This window comes from Calypte anna, chromosome 3 (assembly GCF_003957555.1).
Source record: "Calypte anna isolate BGI_N300 chromosome 3, bCalAnn1_v1.p, whole genome shotgun sequence".
Lineage (NCBI taxonomy): Eukaryota > Metazoa > Chordata > Aves > Apodiformes > Trochilidae > Calypte > Calypte anna.
Window position 1 is genome coordinate 10464554 of NC_044246.1, and position 27535 is coordinate 10492088.

At 38.8% G+C, this 27535-nt stretch overlaps 1 protein-coding gene across 2 annotated transcripts; it reads right to left on the bottom strand.

The window, feature by feature from the left end:
• Positions 1-541: 541 nt before the first annotated feature.
• Positions 542-27535, bottom strand: MEMO1 (mediator of cell motility 1). Of its 2 annotated transcripts, none has more exons than XM_030447630.1 (9): positions 27381-27535; positions 15744-15825; positions 13547-13615; positions 11577-11689; positions 10055-10166; positions 8969-9111; positions 7752-7828; positions 2576-2680; positions 542-1243 (listed from the first exon to the last, which is right to left on the bottom strand). In XM_030447630.1, the coding sequence occupies exons 1-9, from the start codon at positions 27439-27441 to the stop codon at positions 1112-1114; spliced, it is 894 nt and encodes a 297-aa protein (XP_030303490.1). In that variant the 5' UTR covers positions 27442-27535; the 3' UTR covers positions 542-1111. The 2 variants fall into 2 exon arrangements, with proteins under 2 accessions (XP_030303490.1, XP_030303491.1); XM_030447631.1 differs by lacking the exon at positions 27381-27535 and adding an exon at positions 27244-27278.

Consider the following 27535-nt stretch of genomic DNA (forward strand, 5'->3'; position numbering starts at 1 on the left):
AACAAAATTTAAAAAAAAATCCCAAAACAAAACTAAAAAGAAGCCTTACCTTTCCCTCTTAATTAAGTCTTTGAGGAATAACTGCTTGAGTTTAGCACTGTATGGCTTCTGTGACCTGTGGACTCTTGAGATACTCTAAGAATTATCATTTTCAAGCTACTGTTTTTCAATTTTTAGTTATTTCAAATAAAAATAATGCAAATATTTCACTTTAATAATCAAACTGAGCATAAAAATCATTAAGTGTATTTCTGATACAAATTTGTATCACATACTAAAAGATACTATTTTATAGATAACTAAAACAAAATAATTTGAATATACAAAAGGTTTTTAAAATTCTTTTGCTGAACTGAACTCAGTGCAGGTTTAAGAGTAAAAAATCTATAAATGAAGTAATCATAACAAAGGTTGAATATAAAATACATTTGGAAGTATTTTACAGAATGGCTGAATTATCAAGCATAAGAACTGAGGACAAAGGATGTTAATGACAAGCAGCCACATACAGAACACAAAGCAATAAGTTTAAATCAGACTATTTTGGTTTGTGTAGCCCTTTATTAGCAACTAAAATAGAAGATATCTGTTGTACATCATGGGTAGTAACTGACTATACTGGAGTTTTATTATATTCTAATACAGGATCATTTATAAATGCATTGTTTTCTTTTTTTTTTTCTTTTATTAAAAAGCTTCCACCCCTTTATCTGTTTACAACTTGCAAAACTATTCTGAAAGCTGAGTACATGTGCACAGGTCTGCAAAGAGTGCGAATTTAGGATATGGTAAATGCTTTACATGTTGTATTGTAAGGACTGTCTGCCACCATGCCTTCAGACCCATAATCTTTTCCAAAAAAAAAAAGAAAATATATATAAATAAAATCACAAAATTGTTTCCACGCCAGCCCTCTTTCAATTGTCCTAGACAAGAAAGCATTTTTAAATGAGTTGAACCTAAGGAAGGACTACACCTACTAGAAAAGAAGAGAGTTCTATTAGTTTGAGGTTTCAGTATACCCAAAGACAGGGACTGTATCTTTGTAAGGGCTGGGCTGGGACCCCGTGTACAGAGCGTGTGCAGGTGCCATCCCTGAGCAGTCAGCGGTTCAATGGACCATCAGCGCTCCAGCTGCGTAACTCACGGAGCTGTCCTGCCAGTTCCGACACTGGCTCGACTGAGCATAATTCAAAAAGGAAAAGCTCATGTTCATTCCATTCTTCTGGAGCTCGTTGATAGCCTGAGGAGAGAAAAAGAGCTGTTTACAAAAAAAAGCTATCTGTGAAATGATGGGATTTTCCAGTTCTCAGACCTCTCCATTGGCACCAGAGGTCCTTACACCACTTGTGATAATCCACACACCTAAGTGTAAGCAATCTGTGGAGCTAACCCATTCCTGTGCCACTGGCACTTCCCCCACTGCACTATGTACATCCATGCAGTTCTATGAAGCTGTAATAAAGAACCTTTCAAAAGAGATCCTTCAGAAACAATGCTTTCAGTTCCACAGGGAATTTACAGAGAAACACAGATGTAACAAAAAAACCCCAACACTATTAACATCTTTTAGATTTCATTTCTTCCATTAAGGAAAAAGAATGTACTATGATAATTTGCTGAAGTGTGACAATTGGCAAAAGCAAATGAGCAGAATTTAGCTCAGATTCACTGCAAAACTCATTATCTGAGGTTAAGAGTTGGGTATTTTTGCAGAGTTGTCACAGTACTGACTTCTGCTACACATACATCCCCAGTATCACTATTGCTCACACAAACTTTTATAGACTCCACTTTAAAAGGCTTCTCTCTATATATATTCTATATTCTCTCTACAGACGACATTTACAGTGAATTAATTTTTTCCCTTATAAAAAGGTTAATGTGCTTCTTGTTCCAGACTTGAATTACAGTAAAAATAAAGTGAGATTCACTCAAGCAATATGACAAATCTGCAGCACACCAGCAGTGCTGTAAAGCAGCTGTGACCTAATTTAGACAACTAAGTTAAGCCAGGTTTATGTTTGCACTGCATCACAAAAGCAGAATATGGTAACAACAAAGTACCAGTTAATCTGAATTCTAATTGTCCTTAATTTATGAGTTAACAGTGCACTGCACCAATACTTATGGAGGCAATCTCTCATTAAATTTGCAAGACTCGGAAATGCTGCCAGACATTCCAAGGCACTCACATTAGCTAGCTAATAGCAATATGAAAATATATAAATGTTTAAGTAGTAAAATTCAAAAGAGTAAGTATGCATTTCTTCAGGGAAATGGATTTGGCTTTTTTATTTAGAGCCAAGAGAAAATTAATTATTGTATTTAACTGAAATTCAAAATAAACATGGTACCTTTTCTCCCTTAAGGAACTGAAAACCCTCAGCCCTTGTAAGAGCTTGTATTTGTCTATGTGCAAGACATGAAAATTAGAGACCACATTGAGCACAGTTGGAAAACTGAACTAATTCAAATCTTGCCATTTTAGAACTAAGCCATAGTCCACCAGTGCTTAAAGCAGATATAAGCATTTTGCTAAAGGATACATTTTTCAAGAAATCAAGTTACTTACATTTAATAATACGCCAATAGGATGTCTCCCACATATTGTGTTATGGTATTTCTTCAAGTAATTGCTAAAAGATACAGGATCTAGCTGCTCTATAATGCTCATACCCTGAAAAAGAACCAATAGCAATGATTACTTCACACATGCATAAGCAGGCGTCTATACATCACATATTTATAACAACACAGAATACTTCAGAAGGAAAAAAAAAATCTCTTATTTTGTACCACGGGTATCAAGGGAATCTCATCACCTGAGCTCTAGCTTGTAGTCATCTTCCTGCCATCCCTTGCCAAACTAAAAGTGCTCTTCCAAAGCCATCAATGATCCAGAGATCTCTGAAGCAATCTTTGCTGACAGCACTGAAGCTCATGTTAAAATAGCTTCTCCTACAGACTAGATGATCCCCATCTCCAAGGGTGCCTCTCCTTCCACAAGACTTAACCAGACAGTAATAACCAGAAAAATTTACTAAAACAGCAAAGCAGGAAGAAGTTTCGCCTCCATCTCCTCTCCCTCATAACAGAGCTCAGGGCTGAGCACTTGCCTGGGACTTCTGGAAAACCCCAGACAGATCATCAATATACACACATGCAGTTCAAGCATACAGCAAGTGTGATGTGTCTCCTGGACACATCAGGCATGCAGGGCAGTTGATCTGGGCTCAGCCTGGCCATCTGCTTAGAGCAGAGCCTGAACACCTCTAGAGCACTAGGAAGTTGTTGCACGACAGAAATGTAAGAGCCAGGAAATGATGCTTCCACTTTACACGAGGCAGTCACATATATACATTCTTTTCTCTGTCCCCAGGGACACTCATGATACCATGGAATCATACTATGAAAACAAGCACAAGTATGGAAACCAAAACCTTCCACGTGCACAAACATTTGCATTCCTAAAGGCAAAAAGAATCCTACAACTCCAGATAGTCTACTCTCACTTCATCCCACAGAGAATATTAAACATAATGAAAGTAGTTTATAGCAACTCTAAATAAATTACTATCAGGGTTTTATTGTGGCTTTGCTATTTTGCCTACATTAGACTCCATCCTCTTGGGTTTTTCCTAACTCTGAAAATTAATAATTCCCTTCAGCAGATAAATGAGCTCCAGACACTAATTCAGCAAGACATAAAGCTGTGCTTTTTACATGTAGCTGATGAAACAGGGAGGTTTTCCTTAAGAGACTGGAAAAACCCATACACTTTGCATGGGAACAATGGGAGGGAATTTGATATTGGAAAGGTGGAGAACTCTTCCTAAGGTTTCTACATTTGTCCCAACACTTTCCCCTGCTTTTGGGAAAGTGTGGGTGATTAAAGGAGAAATCATGATGGAGGAAGCTGTCAGTCTGTCTGACATCTCCACCTCAAGAGCAAAACCCCTTGAATCCTCTACAAAGGCACTGGCTGATCTGGCAGATGCATCGATTATTCAGACTGGATCACGGTTTACAGTGGAGAAGCTGGAGATTCCCAGGAGAGTCAGGGAAGATTAGAAAACAGCAACCATAATCACAACCGTTGTGTGCTTTTAATTAAAAAAAGAAACCAAAAAACAAAACAGACATAAGATGAATCCATAGAGATACATTTAGTGGAAAAATAAAACCAAAATATGCTGACCAATTGCTGTCAAGAGCTCAGTTCTTCCAGGGACATGGAGAGGGTGTTTGGACCCCTGGCTGGTAATTACAGTTGTTATTCCAGATCTACAGGACATAAATGAGTGCCAAAAACAATAAAAGTAGCTATTCTCCAACTAGCAGCGATTACCCAGATACCACTGCATTTCTGAAGTTTAAGCAGCATGTCTTCCAACCATCCCTTTATTTGTACATTGTACATGTCAATACACAGCTAAAGAAAGCAGAACCAAACTTAACTATACATTCAAGTGAAATCAAACATGCATAAAGCACATATTCAGATCCCAAACAGTTCAGAAGAATATATTTTATACATTTGTAGATCTTCTCACTCTTGAAAACATGAAAATGGCCACTCAGTGTAGAGACTCATTTTAAAGCTGTAATACACTGGAATACACTGGGAAGAGGCATTTGAGCATTTGTCCCAAATGAATGGGCCTGGATTTATCAGAATGTCTAGTAAGCTTGTTTCAATGCACAGTTCAGCACTACAAAACATGTAGATCTATGCAGTTCATCCCAGCAAATGCTAACAGAGCACAGACTGGAGCAAATCGATAGGGAAAGGGTATTAACACATATCCTGTAAGCATTCAGCTGTACTGAACTTTTTCATCTTTTGGATTTAAAAAGCATTTATGGCAAAGGAGCAAAGACTACCAAGCTTGCTTCTCAGTATAAAATGGTACTGAGGAAACATTTGTCAGGTTGTGTTTTTATTTTTCTAAAAAGCAGGAGTATGAAGGTAACCATCTTCAGTAGTCGAAATAATTCAGATGGGCATGTTTAAGAACAGAGTTAAAACACAAAAACCCCACATAATAAAAATGCAAACTGTGGCACACTTCTGTAGTTTATCACGTGGTTATTATGGCACCACATCAAAACTGGATCTCAGTTACCCAGACACTGTAAATGCCATCTACAATATCCTGACACAGTGCACAGGTCTTGGTCTTGCATTATGCCCAAGCTAAGAACCCTTACCAGGTTGAGGCACCGTGGAAGGTGCTGGCACACTATAGCAGCACTGCAAAAACCACCAAAATTCAGTAGTTCAGAGACACCTGAGAAGCCACCATGTTCTGCACATCCTGCACAGTAAGTGCTGGCTGTTCCTGCACAGCTTTTCTTAGCACCTGCATTATCCTTCCCTTCCAGCATTCAGGGTACCAAATCACTGGGTTGACTTGAGTGAGACACAAGGTTTCACAAACAGATATAAAATGAGCAATCTGGCACTGAAGGCTGAAGCAAGCAGCCTGTGTTTTCTGGCTTGCCATATTCAAAAACTAATTATTCTTCAACAGCTTATAGAATACACCCCCACTTGTGCTTAAAAAGATGGTAGATACCAGGTTATGATACAAAAATTACTGCACATCAGCTGCTCAATTGTAACTCTTCACGTGAGGATTCTTCCCTAAGGTACCCCTGTAAACCATGGGGCTGTTTACTCCTTTCACCATGGTACCCCCGGGGGAACAGAGCAATCACATTAACAGTTACCATGGAGAAATCCAAAATTTTTCTTTTCTTTTTTTTTTTTTAAATGCTGGAGTCTAAGGGCTCTAACTTAAAATTTTAACAGTTGCCAGGTTAGTCTATCTACAGTGCCCTAAGCATTGAGTATTGTTTATGCACCAGCTAGGAAAATCACTGTGCATTTGTACCATGTCCAGGCTAGATAAGGCAGAGACCACTTTCTTCCCACAAGTGCATTTCTGAGGAAGAGTAATTTCATCCTAACCCAGCATAACTTCCTGCTTACGAAGCACTCAGTAAACTGCTTTCCTAGTTACATCCATTAAAATTATTGGGCCAGTAACAGCAATAGCAGAGTTTAAAACCTCTGATAGTTTTAGTCCAGTTTTCTCTCTGTCTTAATACTTTTTCCTCTGTGGAGAGGCCTAGTGGTCACAATAATACAGGCTTCATTAGCATATTAAATCACACTTGAAAATTCAATACTTATCTAAGGAAACAAGAAGTAGCTGAGTGTGACACACACAACTGAATAAATGCCTTCCAAAAATGTGAGATGTGTGACAAGGAGATCTTTGTGGTCTTGTGGAGAGCATCCCAAGCATACCCACAGTACCACTGGAAAGAAATTTCTGAAATTCATGCAAAGCAAAACCTACTCTGTACAGAGTTTAAATACAGTGATATGTTCACATATGGCATGATATAAACAGGCAAAAAATAACCACAGTTTATTGGTCTGAAGCATGTTTGCTTTTCCAGCAAAACTTCAGATTTCAAAAATATTTTCATATCTATTCATGAGTAGATACTTCCAATGTTACAAAAAATGTTATTTGCTTTTAGCTGAATAACTTCCAAAAGAGCAGGTGCAATGTATTCACTAAAAGTAATTAAATGTCAAAGTCCAGTCTTTTTACAAGCTTTCACCACAGAAATTAACAAAGGCAAAATAATGTTTGCTAATGCAACTTAATCTGCTCTCTTACAAAAACACTCAGAGCTGCAAATCCTGGGACTCTGTAGAAAACCACTTGTCTTTGCAGAGAAACCTCTCAACTGAGAACAAGAATTATGAAAATAGGGATAAACAGAAAGAAAGCAAGTTATTTACTGTTTCTATTCCAGCAATGAATTGTAGGAAGAGAGGTTAAATATGGATACACAAAGCAAAAAGCTCCATTGATCTCTCCAGCAGATAGGATTTACTCCTTCAAGACAAGGAAAAAACTTAACATGCCCTGAATAATAAAAATTTCCTCTTCTAACATGTTTTACAAAAGTCACATAAATCATCCAAACGGTTTTAAAACAAATTATACGGTTACTTATTTCAAGAATTACTTCTATTCTGTGCCTTATGCATAATCTTTAATGTTAACATAATTTTTTAATTTTAAAATAAATTGTGTCCTGTGACTGCAAAGAAAATGCAACATAATTGGCATCATGATCTTTATACATCCAGAGCTCCTTCAGCCATTTGCCAAAACCAGAAATGAAGTATGGTCTATTGCTTTTCCCCACCACCTACTACAGAGTGAGGGGCTGGGGAAGACAGCTTCCAAGGAAACAGTGACTTTTGCTTTCTTCAGCAATAGAACCCCCTACAGCCTTTCCTCCTCAAAATAGATGTTGGTGAAATCATTAGCATAATCACAATCTGTTTTGATATGCAGGTATCATAGCTATCAGGCCTAAACAGAATACTCAATTCACAGCTCTTATTACTTTTCAAAAACATAACAGGGTATATGGACAAGAATTACATTACACTAGGGCATTGTAGGTAGGCAAACATGCATTTATTCTCATAAATTATGCTTGCTGCATTATACCCACAATATATTGTATGCAGTCAGTAAAATGGAAGGTACCAGCTAAAAACAGCAGCTCAGTTCCTGTAAGGGTAAACGAAGGAAAAGTATACATTCCAGGAAAAAAAGCTAATCTGTAATATTTTAGAGAAATTTCTGAAGTGTTCAAAGAAACGCACAGGAGAAATTTGTTAATTAGTTCCACCAAATCTGAAAACTTACCATTTTATCTAGGTGCTCAATGGATCTATAAATTTCTCCTTGGGATTCATCATAGTAACTGTAACGGAACCTCTGACCTTGAAACAAAAACCATGTATAAAATAAAAAAGGGAAAAATCGTAGCTACAACACTCCCTAGTACTTAGTAAATAACTGAAACTAATATTTGTAAAGTACTAATCTTTGGTTATTTTATACTTTTTAGCTCCACTGTATAAATCCTAGGGCAATCACCAAAGCGGCAGTGAAGTCAACACATGACGGGCAGCTACATTCCTAAAGAAAAACCTACAATGTGAACTGACAGTGCAGTACCAGCATTTAATTGCCTGTTACTGCCTTGGAATCCAATTGTATAAATCAAAAAGTAAAGCAACATTTCATTTCACTATCCCTCTTGACATAGTCAACCCTGGACTCAGGTTACTTCTGCTTGCACAATACCCACAGTAAATGGAGGTTAAAAGATAAAGTACATGATAGTTCAGTGAACAGTTCTAGATGGTTCATTAGCCACAACAGAACCCAAGTCATCCTTATACATCTACACATATTCCACAGTTCAGAGATGAATAAAATATACCCTTAATTAAGTTGATTAAAGATGACAAAAAGGGAAGAAGGTCTGTTGTTGTGTAACATAAAATGCATCTTTCTGGAGCAGTGCCTTTTCCAGCTATTACCATACTTAAAAGAAAAATAAAGTATTAAAGCAGGACAGAAGCCATTGCTTCCCAAGTCTTTACAGCTCTAGCTGTATAGCCACTAAGATGAACCAGGATAGCTCTGTGAATTGGCATAAATTCTTCATCTGCTATCTTACCCAGCAGTAAAACACACAAAACTTTATTTCCATCAGAGGGATGCTGCCATGTCCAGTGAATTTTAGAAAAGTTTTGCAATTTGCTTTGAAGTGCTTAAAAGAAGAGTAAAAAGAGCAAGAAACTTCAGACTTTTATTTCATTGTAGAGAGATGCATATAAACCCACACACCTTTACCATTTATTTCCTCCACTACACTGAAAACACATTATCATATTAGTATTTTTCATCTATTGATTCAGATTAAAACAAACCAAACATTTTTACCTTTCCAAAGGTATTTAATTTTCAAAGGTACACTACTAAAAATTAGTATGTTCAGTGTTTAACACATTATTTGACAATCACTACAAACTACTCATCATATTGTTATAAAGAAGAGATGTACAACTTACCCCAATGGCAAAAGTCAGAAGAAACCACAAAGAGGTTACTAGGATCAGCTAGGTATTTACTGAAGAGTTTCCCAAATTCCTGCTCTTTTGACTCACTCAGTGCTCCAACCAACACAGGAATAATAGTAAACTCATCCTTATGGCTTATAAGCAAAAGAAAAGACATTGTAATTCAAGTAACATCTGAAATGTTTTCAGGGCTTGCTAACTGAAATTGCAAAATGTTTTATAAAGTACTATTCAATTGAAGATACATTTGATGTGGTAGTGTTGTACTAGAAAGTAATTTTAAAATTTTAAACTACTTCAGTTTCAGAAAATAAAACCACCCCACCTTCAAACAGTATTTGTCTTTGCTGCAAAGTAAAAACACCAGGAAAGACAAAAAAAAAAAAAAAGACAATGAAATCAGCAAAAAACTAGGAATGAAGTTTTCCCTGTACAGATGCTGCACAAATGTTGGGTAATTTTCCGAAGTATATGAAGATGCTTAAGATAGCACCCAGATGTATACTGATATTCCAGAGAAAATTACAAGTACTGTGGAAAAAAAGTTTAAAAATTATTTTTAAAATAAATTAAAACAAAAATAATTCAAAAAACCACACTACAAATTGACAAAAATTATCACCTTTAAAGAAAAGCTACTCAAAGTACTCATCTGAAACAGCAGATGCAAACAGAACCCTGATTTCAAAACTAGTGTTAGGGCTCCAAACTAACTTAAAATACCACAGAAAACACCTGTGATTGAACTTCTTCTGGAGATGCCTTGCAAAAATAATTAAAAAAAATGAGCTATGAGAAAGATTCATGAAAGCATGTCTAACAACTGTATAAACTTGCTTATAAGGTGTGCTCCATTTTCATCATACAGGTGTTTGCTCTACTCACAGTTCCTGTTATAGCAGCTAACCCCAGTTCCAACCCTCCCCCTCTCAGAATTTTTATTGGGGGGGATGTGAGATCATGATTATTGCACACCATATATATACCATAAAGGATATTATTACTTCCTACTGCATTTCACATGTGGTGCATTTAATGCACATAAATTTTTGGAGAAGTAGTGATTATCCCTAGTACCTTTCCATGGCTTTAGCAGTGTAAGGCAAATGCATTTCAATACTGTGTTCATCTTCATCTGTCTGTAGGGACATACGCTCAAACATTCCAGTCTTCCACAGTTCTCCATAAACTGAAATGAATTCAAGATTAACTTTTATTACTTAAAAAAACAAACCAAAAACAGAAAAAACACCCCCCTCCCATAAAAAAGAACAACCAAAAAAACACCTCACCCCCCTCACCCCCCCTCCCCAGTACTGTAAAAAGCAGGCTATGATGATCTTTATCAGAACAACCTCACTATAACAAATTACTTGCCTCCACAGGCTGTCATCATAAACCACTTGTTTTCAAAATACATTCAGAATTAACTTTATGTTCAAGTCAGTAGGATATAAACGTAATTTATTCATATAAAAAAAGTGTGTTAAATCAGTGACCTCATTAGTACATTGAGAAAGATTTTCAGTTATGATACATAAGTAACACAAATAAACCATTTTTAGACATGCATGCATTTGCCTGGTCAGTGAATTCTTATTTTCACAAACTACACCATTATATGTTTAAAAAAAAAAAAAAAAATGCTGATCAGCTGAGCCATTGCTGGATGTCTTACTATTTCATACAGCTCATTACTAACTGAATCATGAAATCTAGAGACAGTAAAAACTGTTTTGTAACCCATGCTTATAAATTTTTCTACTCTCAAGCATGCCTGGTAGTGTACAGAGTCATTTCTACAATTTGAAAACTGTCCACTGGATGAAGAATTTGATGTAGGGCAGTGCCTCCTTCTCCACTCCATGAAGGAGTTCTAAGGAAATTTCTGCAGGCATTATTTAAAAAGCCTGAACTATCTTGCTTAATCAATCATAACAAAACAGCAGTACCTTTGTGCTATTTAGCCCTTCTGAAAGGAGATACTGTGTTATTTAGGTATACCTCAAAACACTTGCAAGTCAGAATGTCATATGTATTTTCATAGCACCTTTAAGCTTAGTCTGAAAGACTGGTATTTCATGAGCTGACAGTTTGAGTCCTGTAGATTCTCTGCCAGTAAAAAAACACCAGAAAAAGTCCCATGCAATAATGTATCCAGATAAAAGCAGCTTTTGTTGTTTTCCTATTATAAAAAAACTCAAACCAACTAAAGCACATTTTTTTTCAGACAGAATACTTCACAGAATAATGCAGCAGGTGTGCACTGGGCTATTATTCAAATGTAACACTTCAAATTTGAGATCCCTTTTCAACATCACTTGTCACAAGGCACACACTCATAATGGACAAGACAATCAAAGATGGAAAATTCTTTGCTTGCAGGAGCAAGAGAGATATTGAGGTTACAATAGAGCAGTGCCTGCAACCACCACCACCTTTCAAAAGGCAGCTTTTAATTGGAGTAGAAAGATACTTATACTTGTACGCCACTTAAAAGCAATGAAGTGCCCAACAAGAGAGTCCTCAGCACTGCAGTATCACAGCTAATTCTTAAGCCTCAGCAATCTTCAAGATGTAAGCTTTATCATGCACTTACTCTTTTGGTCAATTCGGAGATCGTACAGAGGTGTTCTATAAATGTCCACACTGGAAAGTGCACATCGGGAAAGGGGCACATGGTGGGAAGGCCCGAGAATGAAAATTTTTCGGCTACAACAATTAACACAAAAGCCCACAATTTAGATAACTGCAATTTCACAGAGACCCGGTTTAGAGTAAAAAGTTCAATAAAAGCACACAAAGTGATACTCTCTTGTGTAAAAGACCAATAGAGTTTTACTCTGCTTGCTGTAAGACCACAGACCAAATCCATGGCCTAGCCTTGTTTGGTATCTCAGAAATGATCATGAGATACATTCAATAATGCTTCCCACAGCCTTAAACCTCTTAAGCAGGTTATGTATCAGAGGGCACTCATCAGCCAGAAATCTGTCTGGACTCACTTGGAGGCTGAATGCTGAGTTACAGCCCCTCGGTGCGGATTTTTGGATTGTCTTCTTGGACCAACACAACCTTCAACTCCTACAGGTACATACCCTCAAGTGAGGATTACTGATTTATCATCTACTCAGAGATTTTTCACATATTTACTCATTTAGCATTACTTCAGTTTTCACCAAATTCAACTCCTGTCATTCTCAAATGCTGTTTTTATCCAGCTGTTGCATCAACAGGGACATGGACCTCCGCAGCCACAGCTTTAGCCAATCCTGCAAACTTTCACACCTCATCATGATGGTACTTCATCAAGTCCTCAGTTTCTGGTTCTTGATGCTAAGGGTCTCCTGACACAGGACTTAAAGAAAAAAACCCTATGGAAAATTCAGCTTTTCCGATTCAGGATCACACCATCTTGCTTCTGAGACTGAACTAAAGGGGTGGGAGACTTAAGATTTTTTTCTTCCCCCCCTTTACATGAGGAGTGCTAGACTGTCACACTGACACAGTAAAACTTTTTACAGGGCTCATAGAAACAAAATCTCCAAATGTGCAAGTGAAAGGTGAATGGCCAATTCTGAACAAAACATGTGGTAAAATAGCAAATGATCCAGAAAGTTTTATCAACTCTGTCACTGAATAGAAATTTTAGAAAAAATAGTTATCAAACTGTAAGTTAGTTTCACTTTGTTTACAGTAGTTTAGAAAGAATTGTCTTTGGAGAGCGATTATTACACAATCTCCTAAGCAACTGACAGACATAGCCATTTTTTATTTTAACATTTCAAAACATACACTTTGGAAATGTTTTATATTTATCATCTAAATAAAATGTTGCAGGAAGTACAACACGTAAGAATTATATTCCTTTAACTGAGAATAACCACATTCCTATTTTCAGAGGCAGGCACTATAATAACATGCTGGTTTGGGGGGAGTTTGAGTAATTTTTCAAACCATCTTGTTGTTAGAAACAAAAGTCCATTTAAAATTATTACAGCAAGTAACTTTCACTGATGTCAAATACTATATACACACACTGGTCACTTTCTCCACAGCAGAAGAGAATCCAGGTAGCATTCAGCACACAATACTGCACTAAAACACCAATGCAGAATCATGATCAAGTATTTTTAACATACTTAATAAAAAAAACAGAACAAAAAAACCTTCCTACCTAAAATAAAACAACAAAAACAAATACACCCTGTCATCAGTTAAAAAAACCAAACAGGCTGGGTTTTTCTAAAAGCAGTGGAACAACAAAAGCAATAAAGCAAATGTTACTACATGCAAAAAGAACACCTTTAACCCCAGCCTTCTAAAAAGTTAGTAAACAGTAATTCTCAATTTTTGAAAATAGTGCTTTACATTTTCAACTATATTTTTTTCTTTTGCAAATCCAGAGAATTTGAACATTTATGATGTTAAATCAGAAGGGATGCATAAAAACCTGAAGAGTACAAAATTAAAACTTGAGTACTTTGAGGTGTAAGAATGTAAAAGGAACATTCAACTTCTAAGAAAACTGCAGTGGCATTGTCTTACACTGTGAATAGAAAAACTTACGTAATATTAGGGTCCACTTGTTTGTAAGCATGGGCTGCACAAGATCCACAATAGGTATATCCTGCATGGCTGCAAATCAAGGTGTACAAAATGTTAATGTTATATATTGTTTAAAATCTTAAATATTGATATTGCCATTAAATGTCAGTATCTTAAACATCATTTGTGCCAAATGAGGTAGAAATAGTAAGAGTGATACAAAAATAAACTCCTGAAACAGCTAAAAAGCACTGTTCCACTAGTGAATGTATGGGGGACATACTCATAGAAGAACTACCAGCAACCATTTAGTTGAAAGTTAGTAAGTAAGCCTCCAGATAAAAGCATCTTTCATTACATGTAAAGGATATCAGAAGGCACAGGACACAACTGCACATTATCAGAAGCCCATGATAATTCTATCTGTGCAGCCAGGGGACAAGGGAATTGCAAGCTGCTGGAGAAAGCACTGAATACAATGACAGTAGAGGAGTCTGGCAAAGAGAGACCACACATTACAGCAGATAAATAGGAAATAAAAATGTTCTGTCATTGAAGAAGACCTCAACAACAAAATGAATAGCTAGAAGCAAAGTAGTGAAACGCAGCATGGCAGCTTTTAAAGCAAAGAACACAATATATTCTTTATCATCTCCTATCACTCTGGCCTGGAGCTATTCTTGACCTCTGTTCCTGTGCTCAAAAAAACATTCATAATTATTCTCATTACTGGTTTTAAATATTAAAACCAGTTCCTTTCAAGAGTGTTAAAAACAGAAGATTCCGTTTACAGTGCTAAAATGCCAGAGAATGTTCATTGCCTGGGGTCCCAGGCCAAGTGGAGGAGCACAGCTCAGTCACTCAGCACCATGTCCACAGCAGAAAGCCAGGCCCACATCACACAGTGCTGGAGCCACATGGCCTCTGGAGCTCATCTGGAGTGTCTGTGACCCTAAGTCAGTAGTTATAATTCTTTTTGAATATGCACAGCTACAGCTTCCCAGATGGTCTTTTAATATGATGACACTGAGAATGGTACATGCACTAAGTCCTGGGATATAAGGGATATTTGAAGACACAAGCTCCCTATTGACAGTACTGGAGAATTTTACATTTATTTGTATGTACACATGTATGTGTACACATCCACAGAATGGCACCTGGAGTAAGTTATCCTATTATCCTGGGGTTCGACTCACCTGACTCACTGTGAAGAGCTCAGGAAGGCACTAACATAGATGCTAAGGGGATAAACAGGACACTGACACTTAATGAACCAGCAAGGCACATGACAGTGCCACCAGAGCCTTCTGAAAGGCTCCCTCCACTACAGGCTTTTTCAGTCTTTCACAAAAATATTATCAGCCATACTCCACTTTACAGTTGGAAAAACAAGTGCAGAGATAATTAAACAATTTGGTGAGATCACAGGAAGACCTCCAGTTTTCCTGAAAAAAGAACCCAGATTGTCTAATCCACAGTTGAAAGGATCCTATTGAGACATTCCTGTGGGAAACACCAAGGCAGATTTGGGACTACTTCTTCTATTACAGAATACTTCAAACATTATGTCAATGCTACATCAGCACAGGAAAAACAATTTTTAAGGTGTTTTTTCTGGTGTTTCCTTCCAACTCACAATAAATTGGAGTGACCAACATACTTTTCTTATTACATGTCTTGGCCATCTTCAGTAAACTGAATTGTACCTAAATAGTTTAGATGATCCTTCTCCTGTGGACAAAAAAACTCCAAACAGAACCAAACTAAACTAACAAATGTAAATGATTTTGAACAGCTGAATAGTGTTTCATGACTTTTGCTTTTGCCAAATTTTGAGTTGGAGGTGATGTTGCTGTTTTGTTTATTTTAAGGGGTTTGGGGGGGGGGCTTGTTTTTTTAATATATGTAGCTTTCTATACTAGAAGTGTGGTGAAAGAGCTGTCATCTTCAGAATACCACTCCAATACACCCCTTTTCTGTCTTATGGGATTACAAGTCCATGCTGTATCCTCAGTCCAACAGCAAAAGCAAACTAATCATATACCAAAATGTGCACAGATTTCTTTCATTCAATGCCATTTCCAAAATACTTTGTAGAACCCATCTGACATTCCTTTCAGCTAAAAATTAGCTTTCACCAGTTTTCAAAATCACTCAAAATAAAAAAGCATTTAATTAATAAAAAACAACTAAAAAAAACTAAATTCAAACTTACGGTGCAATGATGGCTCTAGCAGGTCTCTTTGTGGACTGTACTTGAGAAAGCCAACCTTCTAGTTGAGCATTCAGCTGGGGTCCTATGAAGAGACAAGGAATAAAAGAATCTAAAATACCTCAAGAATTAACAAACCAAGTTCAAAAGTCCAACAGATTTAAAATAATCTTAAACATTAAACCTGTGTTCAAATCTAAAAAAAAAAAAAAAAAAAAAGAAACACGACATGCCTCTAGAATGTTGAAGGTTAATATAGAAAAACTGCCACCTCCTAGTCCAGGGAGTTAATTTATTGCACACCCAAACACACACTTACTGTTGCCATCTCATCATTAGACAGGACAGCTCTGATCTCAAAGGAGATGCTAACAGATGATTGATAGATACTGAGAGAGGCCAGTATGGGAAGATGATGCAGTAAGAAGTCCTTGCACACTGACAAGTAGCCAGTGGCTAAAGTATTTAGTCCTTCACATGCTTTGCATGGATAAGAGCAAAACACAAAGCATGCTGTAGCCTAGAACAACTATAAATACACAGGAAAAAAAAAACGAGATGACAGGGTGCTTATGCTTTAACAACTTCCAATCAATAAACATATAAGTAAGCAAACTTCTTGGCAGCATTAATTTTCATAGTTGCTCAATCCAATAATTTTTTTTTTTAACTAAACCCTGTACCTCAACAAGTTGCAAATATGTTCAATTCCATTAGCTGATTGGTGGTAAAAATGCCTCCTAGAAATACAACATTAAAAAAATATATATTTTGACTGCTTCCCAGGACTGGAAAAAAAATTAATCTAAAGCTTTTACTGAAAAAGCAGCAAGTCTGGCAAATACAGTGCAATGTTCTTTATATTAAAGAACACAAAACAAACCTTCAAGTAAAACTCATTCAGAAGAGAACACCCCATGCACTTTTTTGCAGCTGACACTATGCTTTAGACAGAACTGTGTGGTGCAGTAAGCGTTTTTTCTTCTATCATGCATGTTGTAGATTTTTGTATCTTCCCCCTGCAGCTGTAAAACCACCAACTGCCAGAAAAAGTCAAAAACAAATTAAATACCTGTTTTTCCAGCTATGTTCCAAAGAGCCCAGATCTCAAACTGACAGCTCTCCAAAGAGCTGACAAAAACAACAGAGAACTAGAGCAAAAGTGTCAACTTTGTAGAATCCAATCAGTCATTCACCAGTACCAGTCAAAAAGCTTTTCCACAAACCAGGGTGGGGGAGGTGTCAAAGCCACCATTTTTTTATATAAAACTTGAATTAATGTGTTTCATGAAAAAAAGCATGACTTCTGTGTTTGCAAAAAAAACCCTGTCTTCTTACACAAAGAAGATAAACTAGTACAACACAGTTTTTTAAGTCTGCAATCATCATGAATGCCTTCATTGCTGTGTACAGCCCTGCTGTAATACAGTGACTGAAATGATTCAATCATCAAAAAAAACCCAACCCAAAACAAACAAACAAAACCACCCTACACACCAATTGCTTGGGGAAATTACCAGCAGGAGGGACACGCAAGAGAGAAAAAGATAATGACATCTTAGAAAATAGAGCCTGTTGGGGGAAGCTAAGTCAAGATAAATAGATCTCTATTTCCATTCTCTTTCTAAGCTACTGGGAGACTAACAAAACAGGATTCTATAACAGCCTTACCACTTCCATATATATATAAGTATATATATACATACATATATATATATATATACACACATACATATATATAAGTATATATACATACACACACTTAGGCATGAAGGCTATTTTGACTTCCTAATTTTCCCCAGGTATGCAGAAGGATGAAGTACTTTCTGAATGAAGCTCTTTAAGAACACACAATGTAATAATTTTTTTTCCCAAACACTTCCTGCCCTGAGACTTAAATAAAATACTTGAATGACCCTTTCTTCTCAAAGATCTACAAGCAACACACAAGCAGAAGGACCAGAAACTCTCAAGTAAAGTGAGAGAGCCTTGTGACTCTCTTCCCCAAAGCCCAGTGCTTTCCCTTCCTTTGTCCCTTGCTAAAGAAGGATTTTTGATTAAGAAGGTGGTTAAGGCGATTTGTCTGTGGTGAAGACAATTCAGGTAATTTGCTGAACAGCTTAAAGGCAAAGGTCAGAATCTTTGGTAATTTCTTAACATTCCATGACTGTTCAAATCTGGTCAGAACTTCTGATCTTGGTGCAAAGAAGCAGAATGTGATGCTCAGGTTTGCTCTGTCTGCTATTACACACCTTCTGACAAGCTAACATTTTTTTCCTAGAGGCAATACATAACAGATCTGTACGACCCAACAGATGAAACCTGTGTTTATTTGAGGTCCAGGCAATAAATCTGCTTTCCGATTTTTTTCCCTGTAATGCAACTACAAGATGCCTTTTTAAATCATTAACTCAAACCTAATGTCTCCATATCAACTCATACTTGTTTGTACTATTTTAATAGAACACGTAATCAAATTTGTCCAAAGGACCAAGGGCAAGGGAGAATGCAGAGTAAAACATTCCCCTGACCTTTTAGCTAAAGAAGAAAAAAAAAAGAATGAAAAAGCACCCACATAAACTGGGAGGAATGCAGCCTACCTAAAGCTTCCCATGCTTACAAATACATTAAGGGAGATATTCTAAAACTGTAATTTTCCTTTTACCTAATTAGCATCAACTTTTTGTTGAAGTGTAAAGAGAAATCTTTCATCCAGTTTCTCAAACATGACAAAGCCTAAGGCTAAAATCAAAATATTTGAATTGGATATATAAAATATAAATAAACCTACATCAGAGTAGATATGCTCTGCCATATGGAATTGTGTCATAGGAGATGAGTTATTTCTTCATGAAGAGCTCTGTAAGTTTTGTTCATATGTGAACCAAGATAAACTGGAAAGAAGTCTTTGCAAATAGTCACCAAGATAACTGCAGTAAATAACCATCTCCTCAGATGAGCAGCATGGGTGAGGAACAGCCTATGGATCCTCCTGCTGCCCCGGTGGGAAGAGGCCCCTGCTCCTCAAACCACAGGTAGAAAACCCAGCTTGAGAAACCTGGCAGGATGAATGCAATGGAGTTTTTAAGGCTAACTCAGATGGAAGGGCAGAAAGCCTTCTGGATTCAACAACCAATAAAACTCAGCATCAATACTGTAAAATCCGACTCTATTGATTAAAGGATGATTAGGTAACAAATTATGAGCTTCGCTGAAGCAAATACACCAAGATCTGCATTTCAATCCTATGAAGTAAGGTATAAATACAGGTATGTAACTAAAGAATGCTGACATTGTCTGTGGATATTTCATATCCTGTTTTGTTTTGGAAACCAGCAGAAGTTAGGACAAATTAAAAGTAATTGCAAGCAAAGACCAAGTCTCCACCTGACAAATTTATGAATACAGCTGTAGGCAGCATTTATTCAAATATCTTGCCTAAATTTTTACAATCAACATTATCCCCTCACAAAGCACCAGAGGAAGTAAGAAGGAATCCTTACACATTAAACACATGCCAGTGTTACCCAGTGTTACCCTGGCTGCCCAGGGAAGTAGTGGATTCTCCGTCCCTGGAGATATTTAAAAAGAGACTGGATGTGGCACTCAGTGCCATGGTCTAGCAACCGCAACGGTGGTAAAAGGGTTGGACTCGATGATCTCTGAGGTCCCTTCCAACCCAGCCAATTCTATGATTCTATGAATAATGACACAAAGGCATCTGATAGTCACAGGCTTAGGCTCATCACCTCAATTTACAGCTGTCAGGGTCCAGGCTTTGTGAGTTGAACCAAACCAGCACATTCTTCCCACAGCCAAGCTGACCTCACCACACAAGGCTGATGGGCTAACATGCCAAGTCTCAATGCAATATAATGGGAACTCACTCCTGTCCCAGCAGCCACCATTACCAGACTGGTAGGGAAGATGCAATGCTTGCTCTGAATCCTCAGCCTCAAAGAATGCTTTTTTTACTTAAAGATCATAAGCCTCAACCAAAATTCAGAGCACCACCAGCAAAAATTGCTCAGGTCTCTCTTGGTTGGAGACATAAAGCACTTGGAGCAAAGCAAGTGATCCCAGAGCACACTGAAAGCAGCACTGCCCTCCCCAGCTTTCACACTTCTAAAATCAGCTTTTAGTTGTCTAAGCATACCTCCTGCCCTACAGGAGACAATTTTTTTCCTGAACCTTACTCCTTTTAACCACCTTTACCCATCATTTAGTCTACACCTTGAAAAAACAAAGGACTAACATTTTGAAAAAAATCTGTTTCTCACTGCAACAAAAGCCAAATCCTAGCATAAAGAACAAGTTTAACTGTGCAAAGACTGGGCTGTCAACTCAACTTGATGGGCACCTTCTCTGCTGCTAGCATCTTCCAATACTGATTACTGATGAAACAGTGAAATCAGCCTACAAGCAAGGCAGAAATTTACTTACACAAACTATAGGAGAGGGAAAAATTAAGATACTAATAAAGACTACACTGATGCTACATAAAACTCCTATTATACACATTTTTAGACAAACACGAAACAGCAGGTAATGCTTGAACGGGTGTGAATAAAACTGAAGCCACAACAGAAACATTGAAATCTGATTTTGTTGCAGCTCTAACTTGAATGTCCCAGTTTTCCAGTATTCGATTAACTCTTTAATTTTCTTTAGTGAAAGTTATGAGGAAATAAATAATCAAACTGCCCCGCCACTCATTAAGAATATCAAGCAACATGCACCTATTTAGTTATGAAATACTTTAGCAGCTAAGTCATTCAGAGATCCAAACAAACGACTTTCTGTTTTAGAGCTCTGAGAAAGTTATTTTGGCTCTGCTACATGGCAAATGTAACCTGAATTTGTGGAAGTATTCAGTGATACTTGCAGGCCTCTTAATAATAACGGGACTACACCTAATGTAAAGCTCTTTTTTCAATTCCAACTGTACAATAGTAGCTGAATCTACAGTCTTGACTTCTATCATTTTGGTTCTGACTTTAAATGATTTAGCTAGAAATAATAGCCTGGGAGTTGTATTTTTAAATTATTTCCATATACTTTTGCAGCACACCATGTTAAATAATACAATCTACATATTAATATTGTATTATGTGATTAATTCATTAAAAAGCCAGCAATTACACATCAACTTTATGGGGAAAGTGTTTTTAAAAAGATAGAAGAACAAAGGGGGAGAAATATTACATTTAATGTTTAACATTGAAAAGCAAAGACTATAAACTTGCAAGACATTATGATTAGTTGCTCACAGATTGCAAGGTAAGAACTTAAGATCACAGCTGCATTTGCAATGCTCCAGCTAACGTTGCAACATTAAGATTGCATGACCAGTACATCAATTCTCATACTACTACAGCAAGCTCCTTTCATGTCGACAGAGATCATGTCAAAGTTTTTTCTCATTTCAGTGACCCTCACACTCTCTTTATATTTTTCTGAATCCAGTTGTCCATAACCATCTACAAACACAACAGTTGATTCATTACATTTATGAATGACCCATCATGAGTTAGTTCAGTCCTGGGGAACAGAGCAGAGTTCTTGGCACACCAGAGCTAAGGACTTATCATTAAGACTCTTATGATACAGTAACCATCCTCATCTCACAGAACACAGAATCCCACACATTAGTTTGCTCTAGCCACTTGAGCTGCTGCAGGGACTCAGATCCAACACACTAGAGAAGGGTTTCTGCTCCAGGTTCAGGTAGGATGCAGTCACTCTGAGGGTCAGTGTAAGACATCCCAGCAGCAGCATTTGTTCTCAGAAACCACGGGCAGCAGGCCTGGTGAACAGATTCCACACACATTCAGCACCACCACGGCAGAACAGAAACAGCTGTAACCCATCTACACACTTTCCCTGATGAGAAGTTCCAGTTTGTGCCAACAAAAACACAAATGCTGGGATTAAATCACAACAATGAAAATGGACACTTTCATGTCACTCTCCTGGGTTCTTAAGCCCCAGAGGTGAAAGTGAGAAAATCAGACTGCTATTGCACATTGAAACTGGCTACCTCAACGAGCCATTAACACAGAGTTAGTAGTGGGCTTTGGCATAAAAAAAAATTAATTAGTATTTGATAGAAAGGCAGCAAAAAAACATTAAATGCAAATCTTGCTGGGAATTACTGAGTAGAAGAGACTGCAAATATGCTAAAATAGTGGCCAACTTTAAGAGAAATCATTTGCATACAACTGCCCTTTTATTTATATTCTGATCAGCAGAAGTTCTTGAAAGCATTATCCCTTCCAGCTGATCCAGACACCATCAGACAGACAAGCAGACAAGCATCCCAAAGACAAGCTCTGAACATCCCTGACTGCATGACAAGCAGTTATTCGGAAGTTCTGCCTTTTCTTGTCCAAACAAGTCAAAAGGCTAATCCTCATACATGCTAGCAATGAGATGTCAGTGCCTCCTTCCTTTGGAGTTCTTGTAATTACAAGTCAGGGCAGCAGAAAACCAACACAGAACACAGGTGTATCATCAGATTTAAACTCTCTTCAAACATTAATGTGGAGACAGACCATTTGCATGACTCATCATAAAAAGCCCAGCTTTGAAGACATAAGCAAAATGGTCTTTCATGCAGACACAGCAATTATTCTGCCAACTTACATTTGCATCAACAAGCATATGTAAATTTAGGTTCTCCTAGTTCAAATGACTTGGCACAGGCTACCCAGAAAGCACATCTGATCATTATGGATTGTTCAGGGAAGACAGAGAAATAAGCCATGCCTAACACAATGACAAACACTTTTTGCAGGGCAAGATTCAGATCATGTAACATTGTTATTCACACACTTTCGACTCAATATAACTCAGGTGATTTGGAATAGCCTACTAAAAACCTTCATATTTTGTCTGTATCAGCATGTCACAGACTGGGAAAAAGACGAGACAAGAATTCTTATCAAAAGCTTTAATAAAGAGTGGTAGAGTAATCAATTACCACTTCCAGAAGCCAGGCAAGGCAGGCCAGCTGCCAGAAAATGAGCCATGTTAACCACCCTAGTGTCTGACATCTGACTTGTACTGGCATCTTATACAGAAAAAATGCACAAATGCTAGTGTTTACGTTCATTTCAAGAACATATGATTGACTGCTGGCAGAAGTACCCAGCACTTACAGAATCTACTCATAGAGAGAAGTAAATCATGAGACAGCATCTGCACCCTGTGCCACAAATAGTTCATGCTCAGGCTAGCATGTCATTCCCATTATATTTCAGCTGCTCCTTTTGTATCTAGGAATGTATCTGTCCTGCATTTAAAGTCATGGAAAATGATGTCATTTTTGTTTCACGTTGTCCCTAATCTTCCTCTTCCCCCTGCTGGTCAAAATCAATTTCTCAAGAGGTCTGTACATTAGGTGGTTGAATCAGCTCAGCAGGAGTGGGACTTTCTTCCAAAAATAAATCAAAGTGTAATATTTTTCACTGCACAATGACACTTCTTTTTTTAAACAATCTACATGACTGCAGTACAACAAGGTGATAATTTTATTTCAATGGTATATCTTTATCTCATTTTTGCAAGTGTTTTAAGCAGCCACCATGCAGCAGGCTACTAGATGCCACATACCATTTTTAGCATTTTTAAAAGCAGACATGTGGATCAAAGTCTGCAAGGGAAAAATTATTTAGACCAGTAACCTACTATCAGTAAAGGTCACAGCACTATTTCATTTTGGAAGTTCAGATGTAAAGCTTTCCAAACTCAGTGCTGTGCTAAGTCAGAGAAGGAACAACTGACCAAAAAGACTTGATTGTTAGTTTGCTGCCAGACAAGTGCTCCAGGGGTCCAAATCTAAAGTCAATTAAGTTGTTACACAGACTGATGTGGGACGAATATGAACTTTCCCACACCAAGAATTCCAGAGAAGATATGATGATAATTTTAGTCAGACTTTCCACACCAAACTCAACTTCAGAAACTTCAAAAGCAAATTTCTTAAGAAGCATTTATTTACAGTACTCTATGGATGAAGAACACGTAGAGTTTTAGGGTAACACCACAGTGAGCACATCTTCCCCTCCCCACCCCAACAAAGTTGTTTATAGTTAGATGTGACATTCTAACATATGAACGTGCCTGGATGTGCACAATTGCACAGCCGGTCTCACCTGCTCTAAAATGTTAATTAGCATCATACAATTAGGTGATGCATTCAAACTAGAATCTAGTGCATGTTTATATTTTCAAAGGCAGAGGCTAAGCATTGCCTATCCCATAGCTGGAGAAAATAGGGGAGCCAGGGTGTACCCTCAGCTGAAGCAGTTGTTGCCCAACAGAAAAGAGCAGTCTCTTAAGACAAGAAAAGACAAGAAGTGGTGGTAAACCACATACATTATGCTGACCCTCCATGGAGGGCAGTAGCTCCCTCTTACTTGGTTGTGGCTTCACTTTGATATTGCTTCCACTCCTGAAGTGCAAAGAAACCAGCTAATCCTGTTCAAGGATACCTTTCTGGCCACAAAAGCTGTTCTGCATTCTAGATCCATCCTTTGCCCTCCTCTCCTTAAGATGGGTTTTGCTCTTCTTTCCCAGGACTGACATCTATAGCCAGATCTCACAGCTACACAGTTTTTAAAGCACAGCAATGGGTGCTCCACCTTTACAGTCAACAGCACACCCCCCCATCCCAAGCTAATCCAGGATACCACGCATCACGCTGGTATTTTGACATTTTATCTTCAGGTGCCAGGCATCTAAGGATAAACTGCCCCTTATAAACCTCATCCTCACACAGCCTCTTTAAAATGCTTTCATACATTATGATTTGAACACATTCTTCAAAAACCATGCTTCTCATTCCCCCTCCAGACAGGGTCATCTTAATTATGGAGCCGGATGAGGGTTTCCAAGACATCTGCTTGCCCAGTGTAATCAAACTCAGCTCTGCAGAAGGAGAGAAGTTTTCAGGAAACAGGAAGCTTAAATGCTAACCAGTTTATATATAACCCAGCAAATCACTTCTGGGCCGAGACGGTAAGCACGAAGAGAGTAGGTAGGAGGACTTGACAACACAATCCCCAGAGAATCACAGGAACACACTGAAGAACTATCACAATCCAAACTCTAATCCCTGGCTTAGCTCCATCCTTGAAGCTATGCATGTTGAAACTATGTGGTAAAATCTAGACTCTCTTCAAATAGCATGGTTGAAGAAACAAGCTTATGTTACGTTTGAAATAGCAGCGCACGCGAGTTTGGCCCAAAATACAGGAAGGTTTTAACTTAAGCCTATGGAAAACACATTTGTTTCATCTTCAGTTTTGATGGACCCTTCTAGATAGCACACAAAAACTGGCTTTCAACCAACAAATAACAGGTAGTCCCTCTCTTGCTGAACAGGGAGAATTCCTGCTCTCACCTACCCTACCTAAACAGCACAAGACAGTTCTGTAAGAAGAGTTCCCTATGCAACATCAACCTCTAACCCCACCACATACACTGCAATAGTTAAGACTTCAACTTGTCAGAAGTACAGTCACCACAACTCGTTACAACATGATTCAGTTTGTTGGGTTTTGTTTTTTTTTCATGCAGTGTAAGTGAGCAACCATCCCACACCTCCTCAACAAGCAATACCCAGAGGGCTGCCCAAAAGCAACAGCAGCAACATGCTTCTGGATGTCCTCTTACAGACAAGCAGTACTGGCAAAACCAGTCATGCAGACTTTGCAGGGTGTAGTCTAACAAAATTATGCACTGACTTTGAGTAGAGAGCAGCTAAGCACAGTATCTATGCCTCTTAAATGAAACATAAATTAAAAAAACTAAAATAATTCTTACTTGGAATACCCAGCAGTAACGTGATATGAAGCCCAGCAGCAAACAAACTACAAAATTTACGAGAAAGGTCATCTAGCTGTTCTGCATCACAAATCAATTTTATGCCTTATTCATAAATGAAAATATAAATAGCATGAGCAAGCTGGGAAGCATTACCACGAAGCTGCAATGTTTTGATGCCTTCACATTCATTGTGAACCTCTGACACGGTTTTGTTTGCTTTCTGTAAACAGGGTACTACCTACCTCCCTTGACTATTTTAAAAAAAATGGTAATTGCAAACTATTGACACTGGATGAAGATTTGAGAACAGTTTTGTAACGGACAGAATAGCTTTGTTTGGAATACTGAGCTCGGAAGGAAAACCATCATCTTCTATTGTTGTCTCAAAACTGCCTACCCCCCATGTGAAGCCCAGCTACTTCTCATGGTCTACAGCTTCCTGTGTTACTCTCTTCCCTTTATTCCTTCCTTCTCAATTTTTGCCTAAATACTTTGTTCATTTATTTGTGGAGGAGAGGGGAAACTGCATCTATTATAGCCAAGAGGGGTGTATGACTTTTCCCATCTAGTTCTTTTTAAATATCAGTTTAGGATCCTAAACCTCTCTCCTTTTTAATTTGTTCTGTTGTTTCTGTTTGCTTTTTTCTTTTCTTTTTATTGTATCCCTTCCCTCCCTCTGAGCTTCTCTTTATAACAGCTGCTCGTTCATCTAAGCTTGTTCACCTGCAATTTTGTAATTATCTTTGCTCCTGAGGCCAGTAAAAGACCATCCCTTTCAAATCTCCTTAACAGCCCTGAAAATAGAAATATGCATCCTCTCACAGCCAATTGCTGCCACAAAGCCCAAACAACCTTATTCTCGAATCCACGTGCTATCAAGCCACGCAAACCATACAGGTTTTTGTCTTTTCTTTGGAGGGCAAGGGGAGCAGTAGTCCTCCCTCCAACCCACGTCTTGCTTCTATTCCTTTTTTGCAAACACTACACTTTAAAATGGACAGAAACCATTATTCATTACTGTGCTTTATAACTTTTCCTTACTACTAGAGAAATCGCTCTGAAAGAAAAGACAGGAGCTCATTTTGGACTCCAAGAAACGAAATAAGCTTCCTTATTTCACCCCACCCTATCACCTGCCTTCTAAACCTGCAAGACACCCCTAATATCCTGTATTCTCTCAGGGAAAAGCCAAACCAAAACAACACAGTAAAAAACAAACCAAAGAAACATCAGAGCACTCCAAAACACCGAAACCCGTCCGTGTTCTCTGACACCGATTCCGCGCTACACTCGGTACGAGGCACAGCACTCGGGTTGGTTCCACCGCTGGTGCCTTCAGACGTGAGGGTGCTGTAAGGCCGGGCAGGCACCTCCGGAGCGCTGGGGGGGAACGATCCGGCCTTGGCCACATTGGAACACCGGCTCTCCGGCCGGGGCAGGTGTGGGACAGGCCGAGAGGCACCGCTGCCCGGGGGCGGGCTGCCGGACCGGACCGGAGGGGATAGCGGTGTTCGGCTCCCCGCTACGACCACCGGTGGCACAGCGGCACCCCCTCCCCGGCTCTGCCCGCCCCGCCGGCTTCCCGGGACTCCCAAGCACCCCCCAGCCGCTCACCCGGCCCGGGACGGCCACGGCCTCCAACCCTTTCCCCCCCCCCTCACCGGCGCCTCACCCGCCATGTGCCGGCCGCGCCGGCGGGGGCGGGGCTGGCGGCCCCTCCCCGCACCCGGTACCGGCCGTGGCCCCCACAGCGGAAAGTGCTGATTCAGCCCCCGCCCCCCGCGGCGTTGCGGGCCGCAGCGCCGGTACCTGAGGCTGTGTACCAGCTGCCGGCGTGGCTGGCCTCCCGGCAGAGCACCCGGTTGGACATCTTGGTGCCGGAGCCGCCTATGGTGTTCGGGGGAGGCGGTGGGGGACGGGCCCGGCCGCGGCGGCGGCGGCGCTGCTCCCCCTCCTCCCCCGGC

Bases quoted from the DNA above. Each gene is read 5' to 3' on its own strand.
- MEMO1 (XM_030447630.1), bottom strand. From the start codon at position 27,441: ATGTCCAACCGGGTGCTCTGCCGGGAGGCCAGCCACGCCGGCAGCTGG. The intron at 13,616-15,743 runs GTAAGTTTGAAT...CTTGATTTGCAG, and splicing joins GCTAGAGCCATCATTGCACC to CCATGCAGGATATACCTATT. The intron at 11,690-13,546 runs GTAAGTTTTTCT...TAATTGTTGTAG, and splicing joins CAAGTGGACCCTAATATTAC to CCGAAAAATTTTCATTCTCG.